The following is a 23,440-nucleotide window of genomic DNA, read 5'->3' as shown; positions in this document are numbered from 1 at the left end:
AATATGCAATGTTTGGTTTTCTTCCTGAATACTGTCATTGTTTATATTTACTGCGGGAAGAAACGGTAAAAAACAGCGTTTTATAAGGAAAACACTCGAAAGCCTGTGAGCAAAAACAAACCCCACCCCCCTCTTCCTTTCCTATTCGTCCAAAAAGGTACCCTGTCGACCAATCAAAAAATGATATGGCAACGTGGCATCGAGTTGTTAAGAAATGGAGTGAATTTTTAGTGACGGCGGTGTTTTGAGATGTGAGAGATTTGCGACGTTTAGCGCAAATCTTGTGTAGTTAGTGTGTAGTTAGTGTGAAGTGTAGTCAATAGTTTTGTTGTGTGTCATAACAATGAGGCGACTGCTGAATGTTACAGGTGTTACAGCAGTGATACATCTGCTGCTGTCAGGCCTGCAGGTATCAGGCTGTTGTTCTCCTTCATCTCATAGTGGACAGAAATTTTTTTTTTTTTGGAGTGGCACAAATAATTTGTGTGGCATCAGATTTGATGCAGAACAGCTGATTGTTCTGTAAATAGTTTGAAATGTTTATTGAAAAAAATCGCCTTGGCTGCATTTTAAAAAAAAAATAGCTGCAAAAAACTTTGTTGTTTTCAAAACTGAGTTACTTTTTTGAAGAAGTAACTATGTAATTAATTGCCCAACATTGGTCGTTATATACTGTGTTTTGCAGACAGAGTTACAGACTCTCTCCCAGACCACAGACTCATAATACAGTCAGAGATTTATTTTAAAAAAAAAAGAAAGAAAGAAAGTTTTGTTTTCAAAATTGGAGTTCAAGTTATTTTTACTTCCAATAGTGTTAACATACTACACAGGTCAATGGCTAGATTTTTTTACATTTCCATTGTAAGTGGGCTACAGCAGTTAATTAAAAGTCGTCTAACATAAATGTAAATGCTGTAATTTGATTATTTTAATAAACCATGTGACTTGGATGGATTCGATGCTGGCGTGACCACAGTGCACACGCCTGCTGTCGCTCACAGTGGTCCAAGGGACGCTCAGGGAGTTTGTGTGTTCGCTCAGACACGTGAAACATTAGAGGGAACATTGGTCAGGGCCTGGTGCTGTCCAACTCTTCATACTGGAGACCCTTTCTTCACACTTCTACAACACTTTAACACACTTTATACATTCACAGACCACATGGGTAATCTGTGTTTTTGTGTCTCAAATCATTCATCCGTGCGCTTCGTGTTGTGCGTGCGCGCGTCTGTGCATTTCGTGGCGTTTGTGCAGAAATCACTAGTAAGACAAGGCTGCAAACTATTCTCACAGACTTCAAATGTGCACTTGAATCTGTTGAGACAACGCCGGTCTCTGCGATTCTTTTGGTCCTGGTAGAGATCACTCTGAGATGTTTCCATGTTTTACACAATCCTTTTATTACCCATTATTCTTACAGATGCATCTGGAGATCAGCACACTGCATTCCTATGCAGTCCGATGCTAAAGGCTGATCTAAAGAACTCCACACAACAGTTACAGTTATAACCTCTGGTCTCCTCCCCCCTACAGTAAACACCCCCACAATGGAAATACACTAATACAGTGGCCAAGGGTGCTGACACCCTGACCCCCATCTCCTGTTATGGTAGTGCCCGTTTGCCCTTTGTCTGCTTCTCACCCTCAGTAACTCTTGCTACTGTCCTGGGGGTGGGGGTTGATTGTCCTTCTGCCCTGCACCTCAGTTCTTTGTTCCCATCCCAGGCCTATTTTCTATTTTGTATCCTTACACCCATTACCACAATATTATAATGTTGCAAGCAATCACAACTATATTCTCTTTAATGTTGATGTACATTACGGAATATATTCTCAACAAATCCAAGAAGATAGAAAAGGATCTCTCTCTCTCTCCCTCCAGCTCTGTTTACATGCCACTGTGAGAGTAAAGACTGCCCTTCCCCCAACAGGTGGCTGCTTTTGCACCCCATCCCCTCGCTGCTCCGAGCAAACACAAGGCATGTGCAGAGTGAAGAAAAAAAAAAAACATTTAGAGAGATTTAGAGAACGGGAAAAAAACGGAGCAGGCTGCCGTTGTTCACTTCAAGAAGGCGGCTCTATGGGCCGTTTTGTTTGCGACCGACACACACACACACACACACAGTATAAATATATTCTCAATCACATTCACACCACTCTCTTATATCAGTTCCACTACATCAAGACTATTTTATGGTGGTCAGCTGTTTTATTGCCATGTATTTTGCATAGTAAGATAACCATGTCCTACATTCAAAACCACTGAAAATGTCTATGGTGGTGCTATGCCTAATATTGTGGTCATTTGATCCAAAACCTATTTTTCCTTTATTTTGAAGGCTGAGGCTTAGATCCATTAGGTATTCACGAGAAAAGCATTATCACATGTCAGGATTACAGTATATCGAAAATATGTGATTATAATGGGAGTCAATGGTACCCAAAATGGTAATTAGAATGTAGGAGGTAAGCCATATGTTTATCTCCTTTACTATACACCACACCATAGAGGGGATCATTGAATTTTAAAAATAATGCTAAAATGCACATCCTGGGCAAGTTTCATGCAACTAGTGTTTAAAATGCCTGATATATTGAGAATCAAAAATCCAAAGTTACCCAAAAGGGTAACTTTTTTCACCTAGAACGCACTATGACCAAGAAAACCCAACTCTTTATTGCCTGTGTTAAAACAGACTCCCTCATCGGCACCAATATTTCTAATGTAACAAGCCTGGTGTAGTTCTTCTGGCAAGACCTTGGTCACTTAAAACCAGCACAGCAGTAAAACATTTTACATGAGCTGGACAGTTTATTGCTTGGACGTGGTGCTGGGGTAATCCACAAAACCTTCCTGATGTGCGACTGCAGAGCAGGTACATGAATAGGCATGCTGCGGCTTGTTCGGTCTCACTCTTCTTCACATTCTTCACAAGTTTATCCTCCTTTGGGCTCAGAGGCGTTCACAGACCACCTTTACATCTGGAGTGTTAACAAGCTGTGTAGAGCAGATCCTCGTACCCAGATTCTGCGATGGCCAAATTTAGAAAAGATTTTCTCATCAGTCCAGAACGTCTAAAGATGTGTTCTGTGTGGGCAAGTGCTTTGAATTATGGTGGTTTCAGGTGAATTTATGATGATGGAACTTTCAGGTGTCTGTATGATAAAGAGAAAGAGAGAAGTGTTTAGTCTGTGCATTACCAAGTCAAGTGTTTGCTTGACCCGTGAAACAAACAAACTGAGACTGGACACTGATGCACGAGGGGGGCGACGGCTAAGCTGGGGTAGAACAGATCTAACCCAGGCAGCTGAAAAATCAAGCCACTGTTGCAGTCCCCAATCTGCAGTTTCTCTAATCAGGTCCCTTGAGCATGTTTACAGCCTGTTAGAGAAAATGCCCAGGGTCTGTGGCAGAATGAATGGCTGTAGTCAGCTCTTATCAGTCCAAAAGTTATGTCTGCGTAGTCCATATCTTTGGGTAAGCTTTCAAGTGGAGCGGAGTAGAGCTCGCTTTACACCCTGGGCTGTGTATCTGAACTGTGATCTTTTCCAAAACCTGAGTAGTTTTGTTGCTTAGACCTCCATGTATCAGACAATACAATAGAAATAGAGGTAATCAGTGAGTGAAAGCACATTTAAAATCCATGCGTCAAACAAAATGTCTGTGTTGAAAGTCATGTGGCCTAAATCTTTTTTTTTTGCATCGTTGTGGAAATTTGGGGATTTCTTGGGACTGTTATAAAAGCATACATCTTTTATAACTTTACCAAAATAAGAATTTGGTGCAAATGTTTGAATTTATTTTGGACTTTCTCTAATCCGCACTGTGTCAGAATTATACATGCATGCTCCAATATATAGATCAACCAACCCTATTAATATTAATGTAAATGTCCTTCAGCCAGTTGCACATCAACCAGGTGCTTTTCATAGCCAAGAACCGTCTTATGGCTGGATGTTTGAACCCTCTTCTTGGCTGAACTGGTAGAGAGTCATTCGTCTCAAATTCTGTAGAATTTTAGCTTTAAATATCACACATACTTTACATACTGACATTTTCAGTGGCCCTATCAAAATAAACCTGCATCTGTAATTTGGGACCGGTACATTAAAAAAATGTCTGCGTGCTGACAAGTTAAAAATATATATATATTTTTAAAATGTCCCATATTTGTACAGACACTAGTAAAAAACTTGCAAAAGTGATAATTTCTGAATGGTGTATTACTGAATTTCCCAATGCAAAAACAGGTAATTTCTTTTCAACATAAAATTGTTAGCCACAAAAAAAAGAAAATGCTACTTTTGTTTAACTTTTATCACTTTTCTTTTCAGCTCCTTGCAAAAGAAATTTATCCTAGTGAACTGTGTGTTTCTTCCCAGCAGAGAGAAGTCCAGTGTGGAGCACACAAACAAGAAAAGAACATTTTAGTAGCTACAACTTGATGCCTTCTGACAAAAAAAGCAAACTTATTATTAAATCAGTCAAGGCTGTGTTTCTGTTTGTTTTATAATCCATTCTGGTCTAATTCAACCATCAGTCAAGGAAACCATATGTGTGAAACATTAAATCTTTTAAAGGCACCGTTTATGAAAGTAGTAGTGCAGTAAAAATTACCGTTAATAAAATGGAACCCTCTTCAATGTCGCTGCGAGATGTGTTATGCTAAAAAGAGAAGAAAATAATACTGTTAAAGCACAAACACCTTGACCAGGGTTTAACACAAAGTGGACTCTCCACAAATGTTAAGAAATAGATAAATCACTTCTGTTGTTCTTATTACTGAAATTCATTAGCAAGTAAGATTATAATAAAGAATTAAGAATCAGTCACAAATAGCTGAGTTGAAAACATTTCAAAGTATATTAAAAATTATATTAAAAAAGAGATAATGTCCTAAGTAAACACGAGCCGTTACACTGTGGTTCAAAGGTTTGTCACTGAAATCTGAGTTTGTTTGCACCTTTAGTTCCCATTATCTGCATTTGTCATTCAAAATCTAGTTTAAACTTCATTCCATCTAGCACAGGGACGAGGCTTTCATGAAAATCCTTTCATAAATATTTGTGATAAGATGTGATATTCAGATCCCCCCCTTATAGACACATGCAAGAGCCCACCCCTCTCACTTCATGCTTTCAAATAACTGCAACTTTAATTGGATCCTAATTCTCCGAGCTTCGGTCACAGTGAGTTAGCATCCACAGTCTTAAAAAATATCTGTACCACTGTCATCGCCTCTTCTTCTTTCAAGTTTGGAATCTGAAGCAGAAATGAGACAGAAGCCAAAGTCAAAGTTAATTTCCTCATCAAATTTGTGCTATTACAGAAAGTTTAACACATACTCTGTCATACTCATGTTCTCACAGAAATTATCTTCTGATTCTGAGGAATAACAATATGTCTGGGTACATGCTGCTATACCCTTGTATAGAGCAGGACGATATGACCTAAAATATTTATCACGATATACATTTGAAAATTTGCGATAACCATATAACTGATGATATAATTGACACTAGACAAAATTCTTTACAACTCCACAACTTTATGAATGCAAAAATAAAAAAAAAACATCAATGTATTTTCACTTAAACAAGCAGCTGTTTTTTATGTGCATTAAAATGATATAAAAATGTAACAGTGCAAATGCAAATTCCTCGCTAACAGTTTAACCAAAAGGCATTTCCAGTGGAAACTGCCCGACATATCCTCAGCATAACCATGTATAATATCCACAAAACTTAAAAAGAGGTGATACACACACAATACGGTAATATTATGTTGAAGCACAGTACGTATCACTCCGCGAGGCTCCGCCTACGATAGCTGTAATGCTCCGACAATCCATCAAGCGGTGCGGCTTCGTAGCTCAGCAAAGTCGTACTGAAACATTTGACAGATTTTCGAGCGCCGTGTACATAAAATCGTTTCGAGGTCAGTAAACACAACCAGAGTTCATACATAAGGCACACGGGATTATAAGGGGCTCTGTCGACTTTCAGAAAAATCAAAGGATTGATTTTAAGTGCGCCGTATTTTCCAAACAACACGGTAATAACGACGCTAGCATGCGCTACCAAAAATAGTGCTTTGTTGTGTATCTGACGGACGAAAGCTAAACCAGTTCCACACCAGTGAAGTTGCAGCATTTTTACAAACCAGTTCTGGTTTCATTTAACGATCCACTTTCCCCCTTCTCATTCTCTGTCGCCGCCGTGCTTTTTCCGCCATGTGCGTATGTAAACAAAGGCACTGCGCATGCGTGTTTTACCCATATTCTATCGCGATATTTCATTTTCTTATCGTTGCCCAACATTACACCGGTATTACTGTGAACGGTATAATATGGCCCAGCTCTACCCTTTTATTCCACAGGTATCACACACATGGAGAAGTTTCAGATTTCTGACGTTTTACTGTATTGTCATAGCTTTTCACAATTATTTCTACTGATAAAGACCGTGCTATCATAATACACAAAACCAAGTAATTAAATAACAGTTCAAAAATAACCATTAAAAGAAACATCAAATTTCCTCCTTGTCAGTATTACTGTAAATTTCAATTCCACACAGGAAGACTGGTTATTTGAAAAACTGGAATTTTTTGTCTCCTCCGTGAATCGCAACCTTATCGTGGTGGAGGGGTTTGTGTGTCCCAGGGATCCCAGGGGCTATGTTGTCTGGGGGCTTTTGCCCCCTGGTAGGGTCTCCCATGGCAAATTGGTCCTGGGTGAGGGACCAGACAAAGAGCGATTCAGAAGACCCCTATGAAAAAAACATCGAGGGAACAGTTTACCCTGCCCGGGATAGGGTTACCGGGGCCCCGCCCTGGAGCCAGGCCCGGGGAGGGTGCCCGAGGGCGAGCGTCTGGTGGCCGGGCCTTAGTCCATGGGGCCCGGCCGGGCACAGCCCGAAGAGGAGACATGGGCCCATCCTCCCGCAGGCCCACCACCTGCAGGAGGCGCCATAGGGGTCGGGTGCATTGTGTGCCGGGTGGCGGCCAGGAGCGGAGGCCCTGGCGGACTGACCCCCGGCTGCCAAGACTGGCAATAGGGACATGGAATGTCACCTCTCTGGTGGGGAAGGAGCCTGAGTTAGTGCGTGAGGTTGAGAGGTACCGGCTAGATATAGTCGGGCTCACCTCTACGCACGGCTTGGGCTCTGGAACCAGTCTCCTGGAGAGGGGCTGGACTCTGTCTCAGTCTGGAGTTGCCCCTGGTGAGAGGCGGCGGGCTGGGGTGGGTATTCTAATATCCCCTCGGCTTGCTGCCGGTACGTTGGGGTTTTTCCCGGTGGACGAGAGGGTTTGTTCCCTGAGCCTTAGGGTCGGGGAACGGGTCCTGACTGTCATCTGCGCTTATGCGCCGAGTGGCAGTTCGGAGTACCCAGCCTTCTTAGAGTCCCTGGGGGGGGTGCTGGAAGGTGCTCCACCTGGAGACTCTGTTGTCCTGCTGGGAGACTTCAATGCTCACGTGGGTAACGACAGCGAGACCTGGAGGGGCGTGATTGGGAGGAACGGCCTCCCTGATCTGAACCCGAGCGGTGCTTTGTTATTGGACTTCTGTGCTAATCACAGTTTGGCCATAACGAACACCTTGTTCGAACATAAGAGTGTCCATAAGTGCACGTGGCACCAGGACGCTCTAGGCCGTAGGTCGATGATCGATTTTGTAATCGTATCACCAGACCTGCGACCATATGTTCTGGACACTCGGGTAAAGAGAGGGGCTGAGCTGTCAACTGATCACCACCTGGTGGTGAGTTGGATCAGGTGGCAAGGGAGGACGCTGGACAGACCTGGTGCACCTAAACGTGTAGTGAAGGTGTGCTGGGAACGACTAGCAGAGGCCCCAGTCCGCGAGATCTTCAACGCACACCTCCGGCAGAGCTTCAACAGCATTCCGAGGGAGGCGGGGGACATCGAGTCCGAATGGACCATGTTCAGCGCCTCCATTGCCAAAGCTGCTGCATTGAGCTGCGGCCGCAAGGTGGTTGGTGCCTGCCGTGGTGGTAATCCCCGAACCAAATGGTGGACACCAGAGGTGAAGGGAGCCACCAGGCTGAAGAAGGAGTCCTATCGGGCTTGGTTAGCCTGTGGGACTCCGGAGGCAGCCGACAGGTATCGACAGGCCAAGCGGAATGCGGCTCGGGCAGTGGCTGAAGCAAAAACTCGGGTGTGGGAGGAGTTCGGAGAGGCCATGGAAAAAGACTTTCGGACTGCCTCGAAGAGGTTCTGGCAAACCGTCAGGCGTCTCAGGAGGGGAAAGCGGTGCTCTACCTGCACTGTGTATAGTGCTGGCGGAGCGCTGCTGACGTCGACTGAGAAAATTGTCAGGCGGTGGAAGGAATACTTCGAGGACCTCCTCAATCCCACTGACGCGTCTTCCAAGGAGGAAGCAGAGTCTGGGGATGAGGGGAATGACCCGCCAATTTCTGGGGGCAAGGTCACTGAGGCAGTTAAACAACTCCTTGGTGGCAGAGCCCCTGGTGTTGATGAGGTCCGCCCCGAGTTCCTAAAGGCTCTGGACGTTGTAGGGCTGTCCTGGCTGACACGCCTCTGCAATGTTGCGTGGAGATCAGGGGCAGTACCCGTGGATTGGCAGACCGGGGTGGTGGTCCCCATCTTTAAGAAGGGGGACCGGAGGGTGTGTTCCAACTACAGGGGGATCACACTCCTCAGCCTCCCCGGGAAAGTCTATGCCAGGGTGCTGGAAAGGAGAGTTCGTCCGCTAGTCGAACCTCTGATGCAGGAGGAACAATGCGGTTTTCGTCCTGGTCGCGGAACACTGGACCAGCTCTTCATCCTCTCGAGGATACTTGAGGGTGCATGGGAGTTTGCCCAACCAGTCTACATGTGTTTTGTGGACTTGGAGAAGGCATTCGACCGTGTCCCTCGGGGTGTCCTGTGGGAGGTGTTGCGGGAGTATGGGGTGTCTGGCCCATTGCTACGGGCCATTCGATCCCTATACAACCGTTGCAAGAGCTTGGTTCGCATTGCCGGCAATAAGTCGGACTCGTTCCCGGTGGGTGATGGGCTCCGCCAGGGCTGCCCTTTGTCACCGGTTCTGTTCATAATTTTTATGGACAGGATTTCTAGGCGCAGCCAAGTGGCGGAGGGCTTTCGCTTTGGTGGCCTCAGGATCTCATCTCTGATCTTTGCGGATGATGTGGTTCTGTTGGCTTCATCGGGTGAGGGCCTCCAGCTCGCACTGGAGCGGTTCGCAGCCGAGTGTGACGCAGCGGGAATGAGGATCAGCACCTCCAAATCTGAGGCCATGGTTCTCAGCCGGAAAAGGGTGGAGTGCCCACTCCGGGTCGGGGATGAGGTCCTGCCCCAAGTGGAGGAGTTCAAGTATCTCGGGGTCTTGTTCGCGAGTGATGGGAGAAGGGAGCCGGAGATCGACAGACGGATTGGGGCTGCAGCTGCAGTAATGCAGACGCTGCACCGGTCCATCGTGGTGAAGAGGGAGCTGAGTGTAAAAGCGAAGCTCTCAATTTACCGGTCGATCTACGTCCCTACCCTCACCTATGGCCACGAGCTGTGGGTAGTGACCGAAAGGACGAGATCGCGGATACAAGCGGCGGAAATGAGCTTCCTCCGAAGGGTGGCTGGCATCTCCCTTAGAGATAGGGTGAGAAGTTCGGCCATCCGGGAGGGGCTTAGAGTAGAGCCGCTGCTGCTCCACATCGAAAGGAGCCAGCTGAGGTGGTTTGGGCATCTGGTAAGGATGCCCCCTGGGCGCCTCCTGGGTGAGGTGTTCCAGGCATGTCCCACCGGGAGGAGGCCCCGGGGCAGACCCAGGACACGCTGGAGAGATTATATCTCTCGGCTGGCCTGGGAACGCCTTGGTGTTCCCCCGGATGAGCTGGAGGAGGTGGCTGGGGAGAGGGAGGTCTGGGCCTTTTTGCTTAGGCTGCTGCCCCCGCGACCCGGCCCCGGATAAAGCGGATGAAGATGGATGGATGGATGGATGGATGGAATTTTTTGTGAATTTATGGGAATTACTCTCCTTTTTTCCTGTAATTTTACACATTTATTTATCCATGCTGGAAGATTTCTTTCATGTACTACAGCAGCATTTATGATTTAGAAAAACTGAGAGAATACTATTGAAACTGCACTATTTTTATATTAAATATGGATTAAATGTGTAGTTGGACATCCTTACATCGCTGCTTTAAGCAACAATCACATCTGAGCTCCCACTCACCTCATAATTCCTTTGAAGCCTCTGCGTGTACATGTAAAAAGCCACCAGCCAAAGGAAGTGGGTGAAGACAAGGAAACCTATTATAATATGTAGGACTGTTTAAGAAGAGATTGAATATCTATTAAGTTCAAAATAACAGTCCCTTGATAACACATATTTATGCATGAATAAAAATTGTTGAGCTATTAAGAAACTTGTGCTCTAACAGGAAAGGCTCCAAAAAAAGGGCCCAGAAAACTTTTTATATTTAACTATATCTATATTTAATAGATATAGTACACACTGTACAGTTGTGCTTTTTTAAAGCACTAAAATATGATGCAAAATCTCCAAAAGTGGATTCTGATCATCTGAAGGTAGCATTTGTGGGAGAAACAGTCTTTCCCTTTTCACCTAAATGGCCTCCTTGACTCCGCCCTCAAACCAGCGTTCCTCCCTGTCCAGGATGTTACATCCTCATCATTGAAAGAGTGTCCACTGGCCTGTAGGTGTGAATAGACTGCAGAGTCCTGGCCTGACGAGGTCGCTCTTCTGTGTTGTGCCATCCGCTTCGCCAGAGGTTGTTTGGTTTCCCCGATGTATAAATCCTGACAATCCTCCTGCACTTAACAGCGTACACTATGTTACTCTGTTTGTGTCGGGTGACCCGATCCTTGGGGTGGACCAGTTTTTGGCGCAGCGTGTTTTGGGGTTTAAAAGCCACAGAGACCAGGTGTTTAGAAAAAATGCATCTCAACTTCTCCAATACTCCTGACACTTATGGGATCACTACAGGTTTTTGCTTAGGCAGGACGCTACGTCCAGATGAACAGAATCAACTTTTGGTGATTTACTTACCTGGATGATTGAGCATGCATCAAGTGCAAAATTCTGTAATTAGTTTTATTATTTAAAAAATTATTTTTAGTTTAAGAATTTGATTTTTTTTTTCAAAGTGGGGGATCCCATATGGAAAAGAAATAGTAAAAACATATGATTTACTCATGAAAGTGACCACTTTCTCATTACTTTCATATATTTTGTTAGTAAGTATCCAAAACATACAAGTTTCATTATATAATTTTTCAAGGGATCTTATATCTGTTTTCACTCTTATATGCTTTTCATACAAGTTTCATACAAAACAGATACAAACTTTATAAGATTTATATAAATCTTTTCCATATGGGATCGCTTTTTGAATTCACCAGTTTCATTAAAGCATGTTTGGTACTACAACAAAATTGTCCATATACATTTTACTGAAGTAAGAAAAAGTTATGAATAAAACAAGCTTACTGCGCTCTTTTTTTTCAGCACCTATGGAAGAAAGGAAAGACTGTATGAGAGCAATGCAATTGAACACATTACATCAGAGCAAAAACAAAAAATAAAAGTCAGGAAAAACTATACTAGTAATATAGTATAACTATGAACTACATTCTTTGTTTATTTCAGTATCAAAAGTATTTTATTTAAAATCTTACTTTCGCCCTGCAAGGTTTCTGTGAAAGAAAGAAAAGACTGTATAAGTACAACAACAAAAAACCCTTTTTAATCCGAGTACAGCATCAAGACAGTTAAACTCGTGGGACATTGTTGTGGTCAGGAAAGTAGCAGAGGAGGTTGTTAGTCATTCTCAGCTGCTTTGGTGTTAATGAAATCCACAATGCACTAGAGGGGCAACAATGAGACACAAAGGAATGGTTGTACAGCTGGAGGACACTGACCTTTTTCCCTCCTTATCTTTTCTGTTTTTTGCTAGTTTTGCATTGGACTGGGGCCAGTGTCATTACTGGTAGCGTGATGGGATGCCTGAACCCTACAGAGGTCACACAGATAGTCCAGAAGGTTTTCCGTCTCTCCCAGCACAGTTTCAAGAGCATAGAGGAGATGCTAGGACAGATAGTTACTCCGAGAGAGCTCGACAGGATTTTAGAAGGTCCTTAACCCATCAGCGTGACCGGTATCTGCTCCTTTGTGCAAGCAGGAACAAGATGAGCACTGCTAGGCTACAAAATGATCTCGAGCAGGCCACTGGTGTGAATGTCTCTAACCAAACAATCAGAAACACACTTCATGGTCTGAGGGCCCAAATTTGCCATAAAATACCAGAACTGGCAGGTTCACCACTGGTGCCCTGTATTTTTCACCAATGAGAGCAGGTTTTAGGGTCTTGCTCACGAGTGAGTGGAGAGGAAACTGAGAGACTGACAAACGCATTGGGGTGGTGTCCACAGTGATGCAGACGCTGTACCAGTCTGTCATGGTGAGAGACAACAGAGAGCTGAGCACAAAAATGAAGCTGTCAATTTACCCACCAATCTATGATCCCACCCTCACCTCCGATCAGTGACCATAAGAACTAAACTGCAGATACAAGCGGCAGAAATGGTCTTTCTCTGAAGGGTGGCTGGCCGCTCAGTGTAGAGCCACTACTCCTCCACGTCAAAAGGAGTTGAGATCGTTTGGGTATCTGATTAGGATGCCTCCTGGGCGAGGTATTCCAGGCATGTCCCACTGGAAGTAGGCCCCGGGGCAGACCCAGGACACACTGCAGAGATTACTTCTCTTGGTGGCCTGGTAATGCCTTTGTGTTCCCTGGATAAGATGGAGGTGGTGACTGGGGAGAGGAATGTCTGGAGCTGTCTCCATAGGCTGTTGTCCCTGTGACCGGCGCCTACACTGGTGCAGTCAGAATTTTTATTGTTGTTGTTTTTAAACTTTGAGACATTCCAACAATCAAGAATGACAACACAACAGATTGGTGCAGCATAGAGTTTTGCATTGCAAATTTCTGGTGCTGACAGGGGCAGTGTAAAAAAAAAAAAAGTGCAACAAAGTGCCTTTAACTCGCATTCCCACAATGGCCAAGAGCATAAGGTATGAAACTGCTGGTCTTTCAGATTAAAGAGACTTTCCAATAAAACTAATCTCATTAGCAAAATTCAGGAAAATATATTTTAAAAATGAAGAAGAAAGCATTATGGGTATCATAACTAGTAGTGCAATATCTTTTCACAAAAGTAAAATGAGTTATTATTACTAAAATTATTATTACCCTTACCTGGACATTAGCTATGCATGCCATGTAATTCTCTTTACTGGATGGTTGATTCAGCTGCAGCTGAATACGTCGTCAGAATGATCATTAATCACTGACGTAACTTACCATCCTTCTGTGGTAAATTCAACGAGGACGATGGAGTTATTGTTGACACTGCTGTTGTTGATACTTCTGGTTTTTCTGTTGTTGTTGCTTCTGTGGTTGTTGTTGTTGTTGTTTTTGCTTCTGTGGTTGTTGTTGTTTTTGCTTCTGTGGTTGTTGTTGTTGTTGCAGAAGGTATTGCTGTTGTCTTATTTGTTGTTGCTTCTGTGGTTGGTGATGTAGTAGCACAGGCTGTTGGTGTTGTCGTTTTTGCTGCTGATGTTGGTGGTGGTAAACATAAAGGTGGTTTAATAAATGTAATTACAGGTGTTGGAGCTATTTGTTCTTATTTTTTATTATTTTGAAATTAGTTAAAGTTTGTTGTTAGTTTACTTATATTTTGGGGTTTATTTACAAGTTTATTTGTTGGTTAATATTTTGTTTCAATGTTTGTTTGATGTTACTTTGTTAAATTAGTCAGGAAGTCTCTTCTGTGGAACCAGCTTCCAGTTTGGATTCAGGAGACAGACACTATCTCTACTTTTAAGATTAGGCTTCAAACTTTCCTTTTTGCTAAAGCATATAGTTAGGGCTGGACCAGGTGACCCTGAATCCTCCCTTAGTTATGCTGCAATAGACGTAGGCTGCCGGGGGATTCCCATGATGCATTGAGTTTTTCCTTTCCAGTCACCTTTCTCACTCACTATGTGTTAACAGACCTCTCTGCATTGAATCATATCTGTTATTAATCTCTGTCTCTCTTCCACAGCATGTCTTTATCCTGTCTTCCTTCTCTCACCCCAACCGGTCGCAGCAGATGGCCCCGCCCCTCCCTGAGCCTGGTTCTGCCGGAGGTTTCTTCCTGTTAAAAGGGAGTTTTTCCTTCCCACTGTCGCCAAAGTGCTGCTCATAGGGGGTCATATGATTGTTGGGCTTTTCTCTGTATCTATGAAGCGCCTTGAGGCGACATTTGTTGTGATTTGGCGCTATATAAATAAAATTGAATTGAATTGAAGAGCTGTAGGGCCATTTTGTTTTCTATAAATAAAGAGACTGGTATAGGACCAGCATGCACTGGGGTGGGCCTATGGTTTTTTACCAGAGCAGGAAAAGCAGCAGGAAGTAACAAAAAATGGATCTTGTTATTGCCAAACTGGATAAAATAAACCATAAAAACGCAACTTTCAAGTTTGGACAGTGGACTTCTTTTGCCTGCGTACAAAATAGTATCTCAGTGCAGCAGCGGCTTGTGGACTTTTAATTGTGGGATGTTTGGTTTGTCCAAAAAAAGGAATTGCCACTACAACAGGGATTTTAAAGGTACAGTTTTTCATAATTAATTATTAAAATTCTAAATCACTGGGTGATTTAACAGGTTGGTGTGAGAACTTCAGAAACTGCCTGAGATTTTCCTGTATACCCGTCTGTAGGGACCACACAGAGGACCTTTCTGTGACGGGCTGCACACTGACCAGTACGTTTAAAACATGACACTGTTTTACAAATGACTATTTGTAAATTTGTGAATTTTCTATTACAAAATGTTTATTTAGCTGTTTTACAACAGTTTGGTGTTCTCTAGCTCAAAACACAGAAAAGCTTACTTGCAAAATATTGAAATGTTTCAAAATGTTAATCTTAACAGATAATACTTAGGAAATATGATCGAATATGTATTTTGTCCATGTGTGAAGCTCAAAGTTTCTTTAAAGTCAGAATATTTACATAAAACAAAAACAAAATAAAAAAAACTTAGAGATTTCTTTAAACCTTTTTCTTGAATATACCTTTGTTAGAGTGAATTGTTAAATGTTGTCATTTTTATGCTTGCCAACTCTGATGAAAGGAATTCCACTGCCCCCCTCCCCAGATTCTCGAGGTTGTGGGTGGGGGGGCTGTAGTTTTATTGCAGATACATCCTATCTGGAAGATCTGTTTCTTGTGTTGTACGCTTCCTGCTTTTATGACCCTTTTGGTCAGCAGGAGGTCACACAAACGCATCCCCATGACACACACACACTCTTACAGAAGTTCACACATATACATACAGTGCCTTGTCTTAGAACCACGTGGGCGTTGCTTTGCTGTGATGTGTTTTGTGTGAACTGTTGCGAGAGAAGGCCAGATTTGGGGTCATTTCGTGGTAGACATCAACGAGGCCTCCCTTGCAAGTGAAACGATCGATCGCTTTTGCCTTGTTTTTTTTTTTTTCACGGGAATAAGTCCTGGATACAGCGGGGTCTGAGTTTAGACCCAACAACCTCCATTGGATGGAGTCTGACTGCTTTTAATCTCATTTTTGGGCAAAGAATAGAAAGACAGCAGCAGCTGCCAAGCATCTGCTAAACAGCAATCACCAAAGAGAAAAACAAATATTCATCTTTTGCAATAAAATGGAAAACATAAGTCGCACTGTATGTGTGTGCATCCTCTTTTAGAAGTGAAAAGAAATTTCTTGTTCAGTCAAACACAGAGAACCCACTTTGTTGTCGTTGTTTTTCTGCTTTTAATGGCTAATCTTGATCAAATATAAAGTTTATGGTCATGATGGTCAACTGGGTTTTAGTAAATTGCCCTGGCTCCCTTCAGAAAACATCTCTCTGCATAACGCTTCTAAATCTTCTTCCCTGTACCTTTAAAGTGATAGTCAAAGGAGCTTGCAAAGAAATGCGTCTGGACTTCTTTAAGTTACTTGAAGACGTTTCACCTCTCATCCGAGAAGCTTCTTCAGTTCTAAGGTCAAATGGTGGAGAGTCCCAGATTTAAACCTAGTTTCGGGTGAGCTCATTTTGAGTTCCCTCCCCAGACGCCTTAACGCCCACTCACATCCTGGGGCATCTGACCTCAGGAATTCGCATGATAAGGTGGGGCCAGGTTTCACAATGAACTCACCCGAAACTCTGGCTGATTGGGACCCACACCCAGTTCCACACCTTGGCTCAGGCGATTAGAGGATCATCAGGGGGTCCTTTTGTCCCTCTGTGGGGGGAAACTCCCACTAGGTTTAAATCTGGGACTCTCCACCATTTGACCTTAGAACTGAAGAAGCTTCTCGGATGAGAGGTGAAACGTCTTCAAGTAACTTAAAGAAGTCCAGACGCTTTTCTTTGCAAGCTCCTTTGACTACGATGACCTGGATGACTGAGAACCTTCACAGACTTTAAAGTGATATTTACCTGAAAAGCTGCAAAAAGAACAGCAGTCTGTCCATAACGCATTAAGTAACAAAAAATGTTTAGTGAAAGCCTGATTCAAGCAATAAAGAAAGAAATATTAATAAAAATGGTAATTAAATGAAAAGAGCTGGAGTAGCTTTTAAGATGGGGAACAGCAGCAGTGCAGCAGTCAGTGTGATTTCTAGGATCTGACATCAGCTAGAAGCAAAACACACACATGCTCTGTTTCAGCATTAATAAATAAAGTGTGTTTCCTACCTGGGTTGGGAGAATCTCGCTTACACACTTTTTCTAAACAAAAAAGAAAAAAAGAGGTTGTGAATTTTAGAGTCAACACACTGTAAAACATCCCGGTCACACATTGTTTAAAACCGAAACAACAGAAATGTGGACGTAGGTTTCAGTAGCTGTACACACATCTCCACACTGGCAGACACACAGCAGCATGGATACACATGCTTACAATGACGGAAATACAAAGCGCCGACCGGACGCATCAGAATCTGTGAGATGTCGGCTTTCTCATCTGACGGCACGAACGCAGACACGCCGTCGGGGCTGAAACCCGACACGTCACAGATTCTGAAGCTGCAGGTTTCATCACTCTCCAACCAAAATTCACTGAACCAGCAGCAAAAGAAGATCAAAACGACGCTTCACATTTGATAAACATCGTCAGTGTACTTCGAGGACAGTTTACCATCTCAAATTTCTGTTTTCTGCATTATTTGCTTGCTTATTATGCACTAGTCTACTGTTGTGTACTGCACTCTTGTTTTGTTTGTTTGTTTAAAAATGACCTGTGACAAGAAAGTTTAAAGAAATGTAAAGGCAAAATTTCCCTGATTGAAATCGAATCGAAACCTTGTGAATGGGAATCGAATTGCTCATAGAAATCAGTGACCAGGCCTGTGTGTGTACTTACCGTACACTTTACAGATGTCTTCTGCAGTGGGTTTTTGTGATCTTCCATTTGTTTCTTTTGTTTCATCTTTGGTGAAAAAGAAGACAAACATTAGCAGTAAGAACCAGAAGTTCATTTTAGGTTTATTGTAGGAGATCCACATTTTACGGTTGGAGAAAGACCTGCTCCTTTTCTTTCTCTGAATTTCTAAAACGTCTAAGCTCGTTACAACAGTCGGTGTCACAGTGTTGCTTCTCACAAAGACATTCAAGCAGCAAGTCTTTAAACTAACCACAGCTGAATGTTAGACAAGTATCAAAATGAGGCGATACCTCGTAGACCCTTGGCTATACTTGTCAAGCACATGAAGTGGTAGAAAGGGACACTGATGCTCTCACCCGTCTCGTTACATGTCGGTTTATAGTCCTGCAGGACAAACAACATGTTCATCAGATATAATCCTTGTTTAACCTGAGCAGGAGCAGAAAAAACAAACAAAACTTGGAGGAGATGAGATTTTTGTTTCCTTGCCTCAAAACAGTTCCGTAGAAAGCAGGTTTCTTCTGCTTTGTGTTGTTCTTCTGCTTCTGCACAGTCTTTTTCTTTCGTTAAACTACATACAACGATGTCCTGCAATGAAAGAAGGGCACATTTATCATTAACCAAATATAAGTCACTTCAACATAAACTTAAATACATTTGGACATTTTCTAGTTTTTAAACAACGTTTCACAAAGTTACCTCAGACTTGTTCATTATTTTGACAGGAATATTCTCTGGGAGCTTGTCTGTACTATTTTTCTAAACATAGAGAAATGGTAAAGAAGCAAAATACATAATTAGTTATTAGAGGTGGGAATCACCATACATCCCACGATATGATATTATTGCAATTTTTTAAAATATTTTGCGATATTCAGATTCTGTACATAAAGGTAAACTTTATCAATATTCATTTTCTCTAATATCAAAGTCTCACACTCAGTCTTTCTCTCATTTCAGTTTTATTGTTGACAAACTGAACGGTTTGTATTACAGTCTAGTCCAACTTAACTGAATCAACCATCTGGTACAATTATAGCTATTCTGAACTATGCAGTTTATGAAAACTATGCAGCCCCTTCAGCAACTGAAGAATTTGAAAGTAAATTAAAACAAAATATAATTTTACATTAAATAAAAAAGTTTTAAACTTAATTAAAATAAAACATGTCTTAAATTAAAATAAGTAAACTGTCATGTTTATTGCTGCCAAAAACAAGTTAAACACATTTGGACAGTGAAGGAATGTCAGGATTCTTGCTCAGAAAAAGGATCAACATGCTCTGAAGTCAGAGCACAAAAACCTTTTTGTAACAAAATATCAATTTCTGCTGTCCCTGTATCCATACATTATTAGCAAACAAAATATCACCATGCTACACAGTATCCATTTTTCCCCACCCCTATTAGTTATGTTTATTTTTAGTGAGTGATCATCACAACTGAAACTGAAACATGTCCAAAGAGAGTGAAATATATTGGCTGCTAAAACACAAATCTGCTGGGGTTGGAGGCCCCCCAGAGGGCTGCTGGTCGTCTAAAACATGATCCCAACACCCAAATCTGATTGTTGGGTTTATCTGTCATTTCATTGTTTTAAATAAAAACTTGAAATGTAATCATTCAGAATTACAAGAAAATAGAAACAAAGTTTTTGTATCATATATCTTTAACTAAACTTTTGGATAGTAATGTACAAGCTATAATGACACTAAACCCTTGTTGTTTTATATTCTCAACAGTTTGCATACAAAGCTTACGATCTCTGACCTTGTGCTCACCACAAGTCCTTAAAAATGTATTTTTTCCATCACTGACAACAAGTAAAAACTTAACTTGGAGCTCAGTGTGTTTCACACTGAAACAGACGCAGACTTCCACACTTTCTTTACAGACCATTTAAATATGGGGCCACTTTTAAAGTAGCTTCTTAGCTTCTAATATGTAGACAACAGCATAATGCAGTTAAACAGAAGTAAACACTCATTACAGTCATTGAATATTTGTTGTTTTGGGGCCTGATTTACATCATCCTCATATTACCTTTTATCTTAGCAGCCTTGTCACCCAGCATTAGAGATCAGCCTATTAAGAAATTTAATAATAAGGGAAAGGAACATTTTTTCTTACCCAGCCTACTTTTGTGAAGTGGTCCATACAACCTGCTTCTGATGGCTCGATCAGGATTACCTGGTAGACAAAAGGTTGTTTAATTAGACGGACAGAATTACCACCATATGATGAAGATAATATGTATAACACTATATAAACTACACTAATGCAGATCTAAATTTAAGAAGGACAGGCTACCAAAAAAATTACTAATGAGTACTTTAGGTCTCGTAGCTTTTTAATAAAACCAGAAGTTACAGTAATCAACAAAACATTAAAACTAAAAACATTCGAGCTCCTCTTGAAACGATTACGTTCGGATCACCAAGAGCACATTTTACAGCACTTATATAAAAGCAAAGAGAGTAAAACTGCAAAGAGACTCACACTAAAAAGCAACAGGCAGAGATAACAGCCGTGTGACGCCATGATGCCCTCTGTGATCTTTGCAGGAGAAAGGTATATTATGGACACATAGACACAGAAGATTTAAAAAATAATCAAACAAAACCTGATTACAAACAGCATATGGCTGCAGTAACAGATCTTTGTGTACACCCACATGAGAGTAACATTAAGAAGAATCGACTCAGTGGATTTCATTACTGGAAGAGTTGCTGCCTCGTTGGGAGTTCGACAGACGGCAATAAGAATAACTGAGATAATCATCAAACCATTCCCTTTCTACAACCATTAGTAAATGAGACCCACTGGTTTTGTTTAATCATAAAACTTGTTTCCCTGGACAGTGGTTTGCAAATGCACACCCGGGAGTTCACATTTTAGACGCCTTCCATTTAGAAAGTCTTTTTTCTAAACTGAGCACCTGATGGCTTTGAACTTTTCTTGTCCATCTTCCATTTGTTTTAATTTTGCACTCCAATATGAACACAAATCCCCCAACCCAAGGATCACCACAACATAACCTAACAGACCTACACCTTAGTTCACAGATTCACTTTGTCTTTATTTCTGGGATTTCGCTCAACCCAGGATTCAAATCATGCAAGGGCGTAGATTTGGCATGGATGGAAGGGACATGTCCCCACCAATATCCAGCGATTATTGAATTGTCCCCACCAATAATTTGATCTCTTCGAGTAAAGAAAAACTAACCCGATAGATAGAAAAACAACGATCTGTCACCCAGCGGTGCAGAAAGAGTTCAATTACGTTCTCTACTGGAGTCCTACCTCATGTGACAAATATGGCCAATGTGATTGGCTGTGCCTTTCAGGGAGCTCTGTTTAGTTTTAGCAGCGGCAAACCTGCGCTGCGAGGAGGAGAGGAGGCAGCAAAGAGGAAGAACCTGGATATAAGACAGTCACTTAAAGCCAAGTTCACTCATAAAATGTGTCCGTCGTTACAGGCTATGCTAGGCTTTGGCCCACATCAGTCTAAAACTGTATGTAACCATGAATAACGTGTTTTGGAAACTAACTGCACAACAGCAGCACTATTAGTTCTCTCAGTCTCAGAGCAGCATTTCTAATTTTGATTGAAACTGTCAGAAAACAGCAGCCTCGAGTAAGCCCGGATATTAGTGTTGTTCATATTTATAGGGTTAATTTTTGAGACAAAATATCATGAGGTAGCCATGATATACAAATATCCACCTTGTAGTGCAGTTTGCACAAATTGTTGTAAAAATGCACTCAGCCTACAAACATTACTGATGAGTCAAGATCTGCACAAAGTGACAGAAACAGTTAAGCAGCTCCACATTTTATTCTTATTGTCATGTATGTCCTGTTTGTCAGGTGACAGAAGAACCAACACAGAGCTCAGAGAGTAATGGTGACACAAGATCACAGGTGAAACTGGATGATGTTGGTTCATGACTGTATTTGAAGCACATGTGTGACTGCATGTATGTGAATGTCTCACTGTTATTTATCAGGTGACAGAGGCAGCTCTGCCATGTTGTAGCTCGGACAGAGGTGAAGAGGTGAAGGTCACAGGTAACTGATGATTTGGTGCTGTAGATTAACTAGTATTTATTATCATGACAGTTGTTAGGCTGCTGATGTAAATTGTTTCATTAGTGTATATTTGACAAAGAATCTGAATTGTCTCACTTTTTTATATGGCACGAATCAATGTGTCATTTTATCAGGTGGCAATATGTCCTAGTGCAGTCAGAGGGGAAGAGCCAGGGCTAAAGGTGAGGCACATCAAGCACAGAATAATAATTTTAATCTGAGGATAAAACGCAGGTACTGAGGCTGAAAGAAGCTTCAGTGCTCTCAGAAGACTAAAAAGATGTGTGAGGTTAACAATGACTCAAATGAGTTTAAACAATGCTGCTGTGTGTCCACCAGGAGAGACTGGACAGTATAGATGTAAAACAAATATGCCAGCAGTTTATCTCAGTTAACGAGAGGAGCAGGCATGTGTTTGGCTCCTTCACATAGTGGACGTTGAGTTGTTGTGTGGGTCACCAGTAGTCCATGTCTGTTGCTGTAACAGTTCATGTTTAGAATAGAAACTCTCAGCTCACTGATTTGATCGGGGCAATAGTGCCTAAAATGTTGCATAATTTTGCTGAGAGATCTTTTACTTTGTGGTAATCTGAGACGAGTAGTTTTATGGACAAAACCCAGCAGATCATTCAGTGTTCCCTTAGTGCTAATGTATAACAGATGTTGGTGTACTATAACTGAACTAATGTTGTTAAGTCCTTAAAGTCGTATTCTTTTATTGTCATGACTGTATTTGAAGCTGTTTTTATGTTTGTATGACACCTGATTTATATGGAATATGACTGAAGTAAACTAAAGCCTAAAATACTTAGTCAGTCATTCATTTAATAGTAATTTAACATTATATAATTCAAATGTATGTAGCCTGGCTAAATGAACCAGCCCAGAACACAGATTATCTTTGGGGTTCTTTTAATCTGAATGATAAAGTAAGCGCTCAGAAGAAAATAAAAAAGGTTGTAAAAATAAAGAAATAAAATTGTTACAGACAGTTCTTAACCAGTAACAGCTTTGTGCACTGGTAACCCACTGCTACTGCAGGTTATTTCCCCAACTTTATCAGCATCTGGAACTCAAGGACGTCATTTTGTGTCTGATATAAACCCATACATAAATAAAACAAACTTAGAAGCCACTACGGTTATTTTTGCACTGCTCCTGCTAAGATACAGAGCCAAGATCAAACAGTTAACAGGGTACATTTCCCTCTTACCCACAGAGATAGTATAATACAAGTGGGAACTCAAATACATACAGTGCATTAATTCAGCAGAAAACGGAATATAGATCCCTCTGAGATGAACGGCGAAGTTAGTTGCAGCAACTCCTGGTGTCTTAACTGTTGCACACTTTGCATTCAAAACAGATCACGCAGCGAAAAAAGGCATTGCACACCCACATAAAACCAATGCAAGCTAGCACTCCCGTGAAATCTCTGTAGATCCCCATGATCCCTTGCGCTCTCAGGGGTACCCCAAAAGAAACAGCGCCATCCAGTGGCATGTCCCAAAATATCGAACTTCCACCTGGCTACATGTAAAACTATGAATTGTGATTTTAAATGGTTTAAAAGCACATAGAATAGCATATGTAGGCAAGTATATGTCTCCTTTTATCAAGAAGCAAAGACAAAAATGGGAAAATAAGAAACAGGGCAGGGGTCGGTGGTTGAATCATCCATCCCCACCAATGCAAAAACCAAATCTACACCCTTGAAATCATGAATACATGATGGGCTTGGATTTACAACATTATGAATGAAATGTGCTCTATTTTGGAAGCTCCCCTCCCCTTTCGACGGGTTGTGTGTGAGACTTTAAATCATCAAACTGTAAATTATACATTTTAAATTGTTATTGATCCTTTACCCCGAGTCCTAA

General features: G+C 41.8%; 1 protein-coding gene across 2 annotated transcripts; it reads right to left on the bottom strand.

The window, feature by feature from the left end:
- Nucleotides 1-1,233: 1,233 nt before the first annotated feature.
- Nucleotides 1,234-22,985, bottom strand: LOC102788676 (uncharacterized). Of its 2 annotated transcripts, none has more exons than XM_087837304.1 (15): nucleotides 22,816-22,985; nucleotides 19,966-20,022; nucleotides 19,597-19,656; nucleotides 18,166-18,225; nucleotides 17,956-18,054; nucleotides 17,757-17,850; nucleotides 17,446-17,511; nucleotides 16,779-16,811; nucleotides 13,369-13,620; nucleotides 11,684-11,701; nucleotides 11,496-11,516; nucleotides 10,218-10,312; nucleotides 5,228-5,263; nucleotides 4,619-4,666; nucleotides 1,234-3,156 (listed from the first exon to the last, which is right to left on the bottom strand). In XM_087837304.1, exons 2-15 carry the CDS (start codon nucleotides 20,005-20,007, stop codon nucleotides 3,076-3,078), a joined length of 1,005 nt encoding a protein of 334 aa, XP_087693430.1. In that variant the 5' UTR covers nucleotides 20,008-20,022; nucleotides 22,816-22,985; the 3' UTR covers nucleotides 1,234-3,075. The 2 variants fall into 2 exon arrangements, with proteins under 2 accessions (XP_087693430.1, XP_087693431.1); XM_087837305.1 differs by having other exon boundaries at nucleotides 13,369-13,617.
- Nucleotides 22,986-23,440: the final 455 nt, after the last annotated feature.

This window comes from Neolamprologus brichardi, unplaced genomic scaffold, assembly GCF_056152115.1.
Source record: "Neolamprologus brichardi isolate AB-2024 unplaced genomic scaffold, ASM5615211v1 NODE_ptg000031l+_length_7269946_cov_1, whole genome shotgun sequence".
Taxonomy (NCBI): Eukaryota; Metazoa; Chordata; class Actinopteri; order Cichliformes; family Cichlidae; genus Neolamprologus; species Neolamprologus brichardi.
This window is presented reverse-complemented; position numbering and strand designations above follow the sequence as displayed.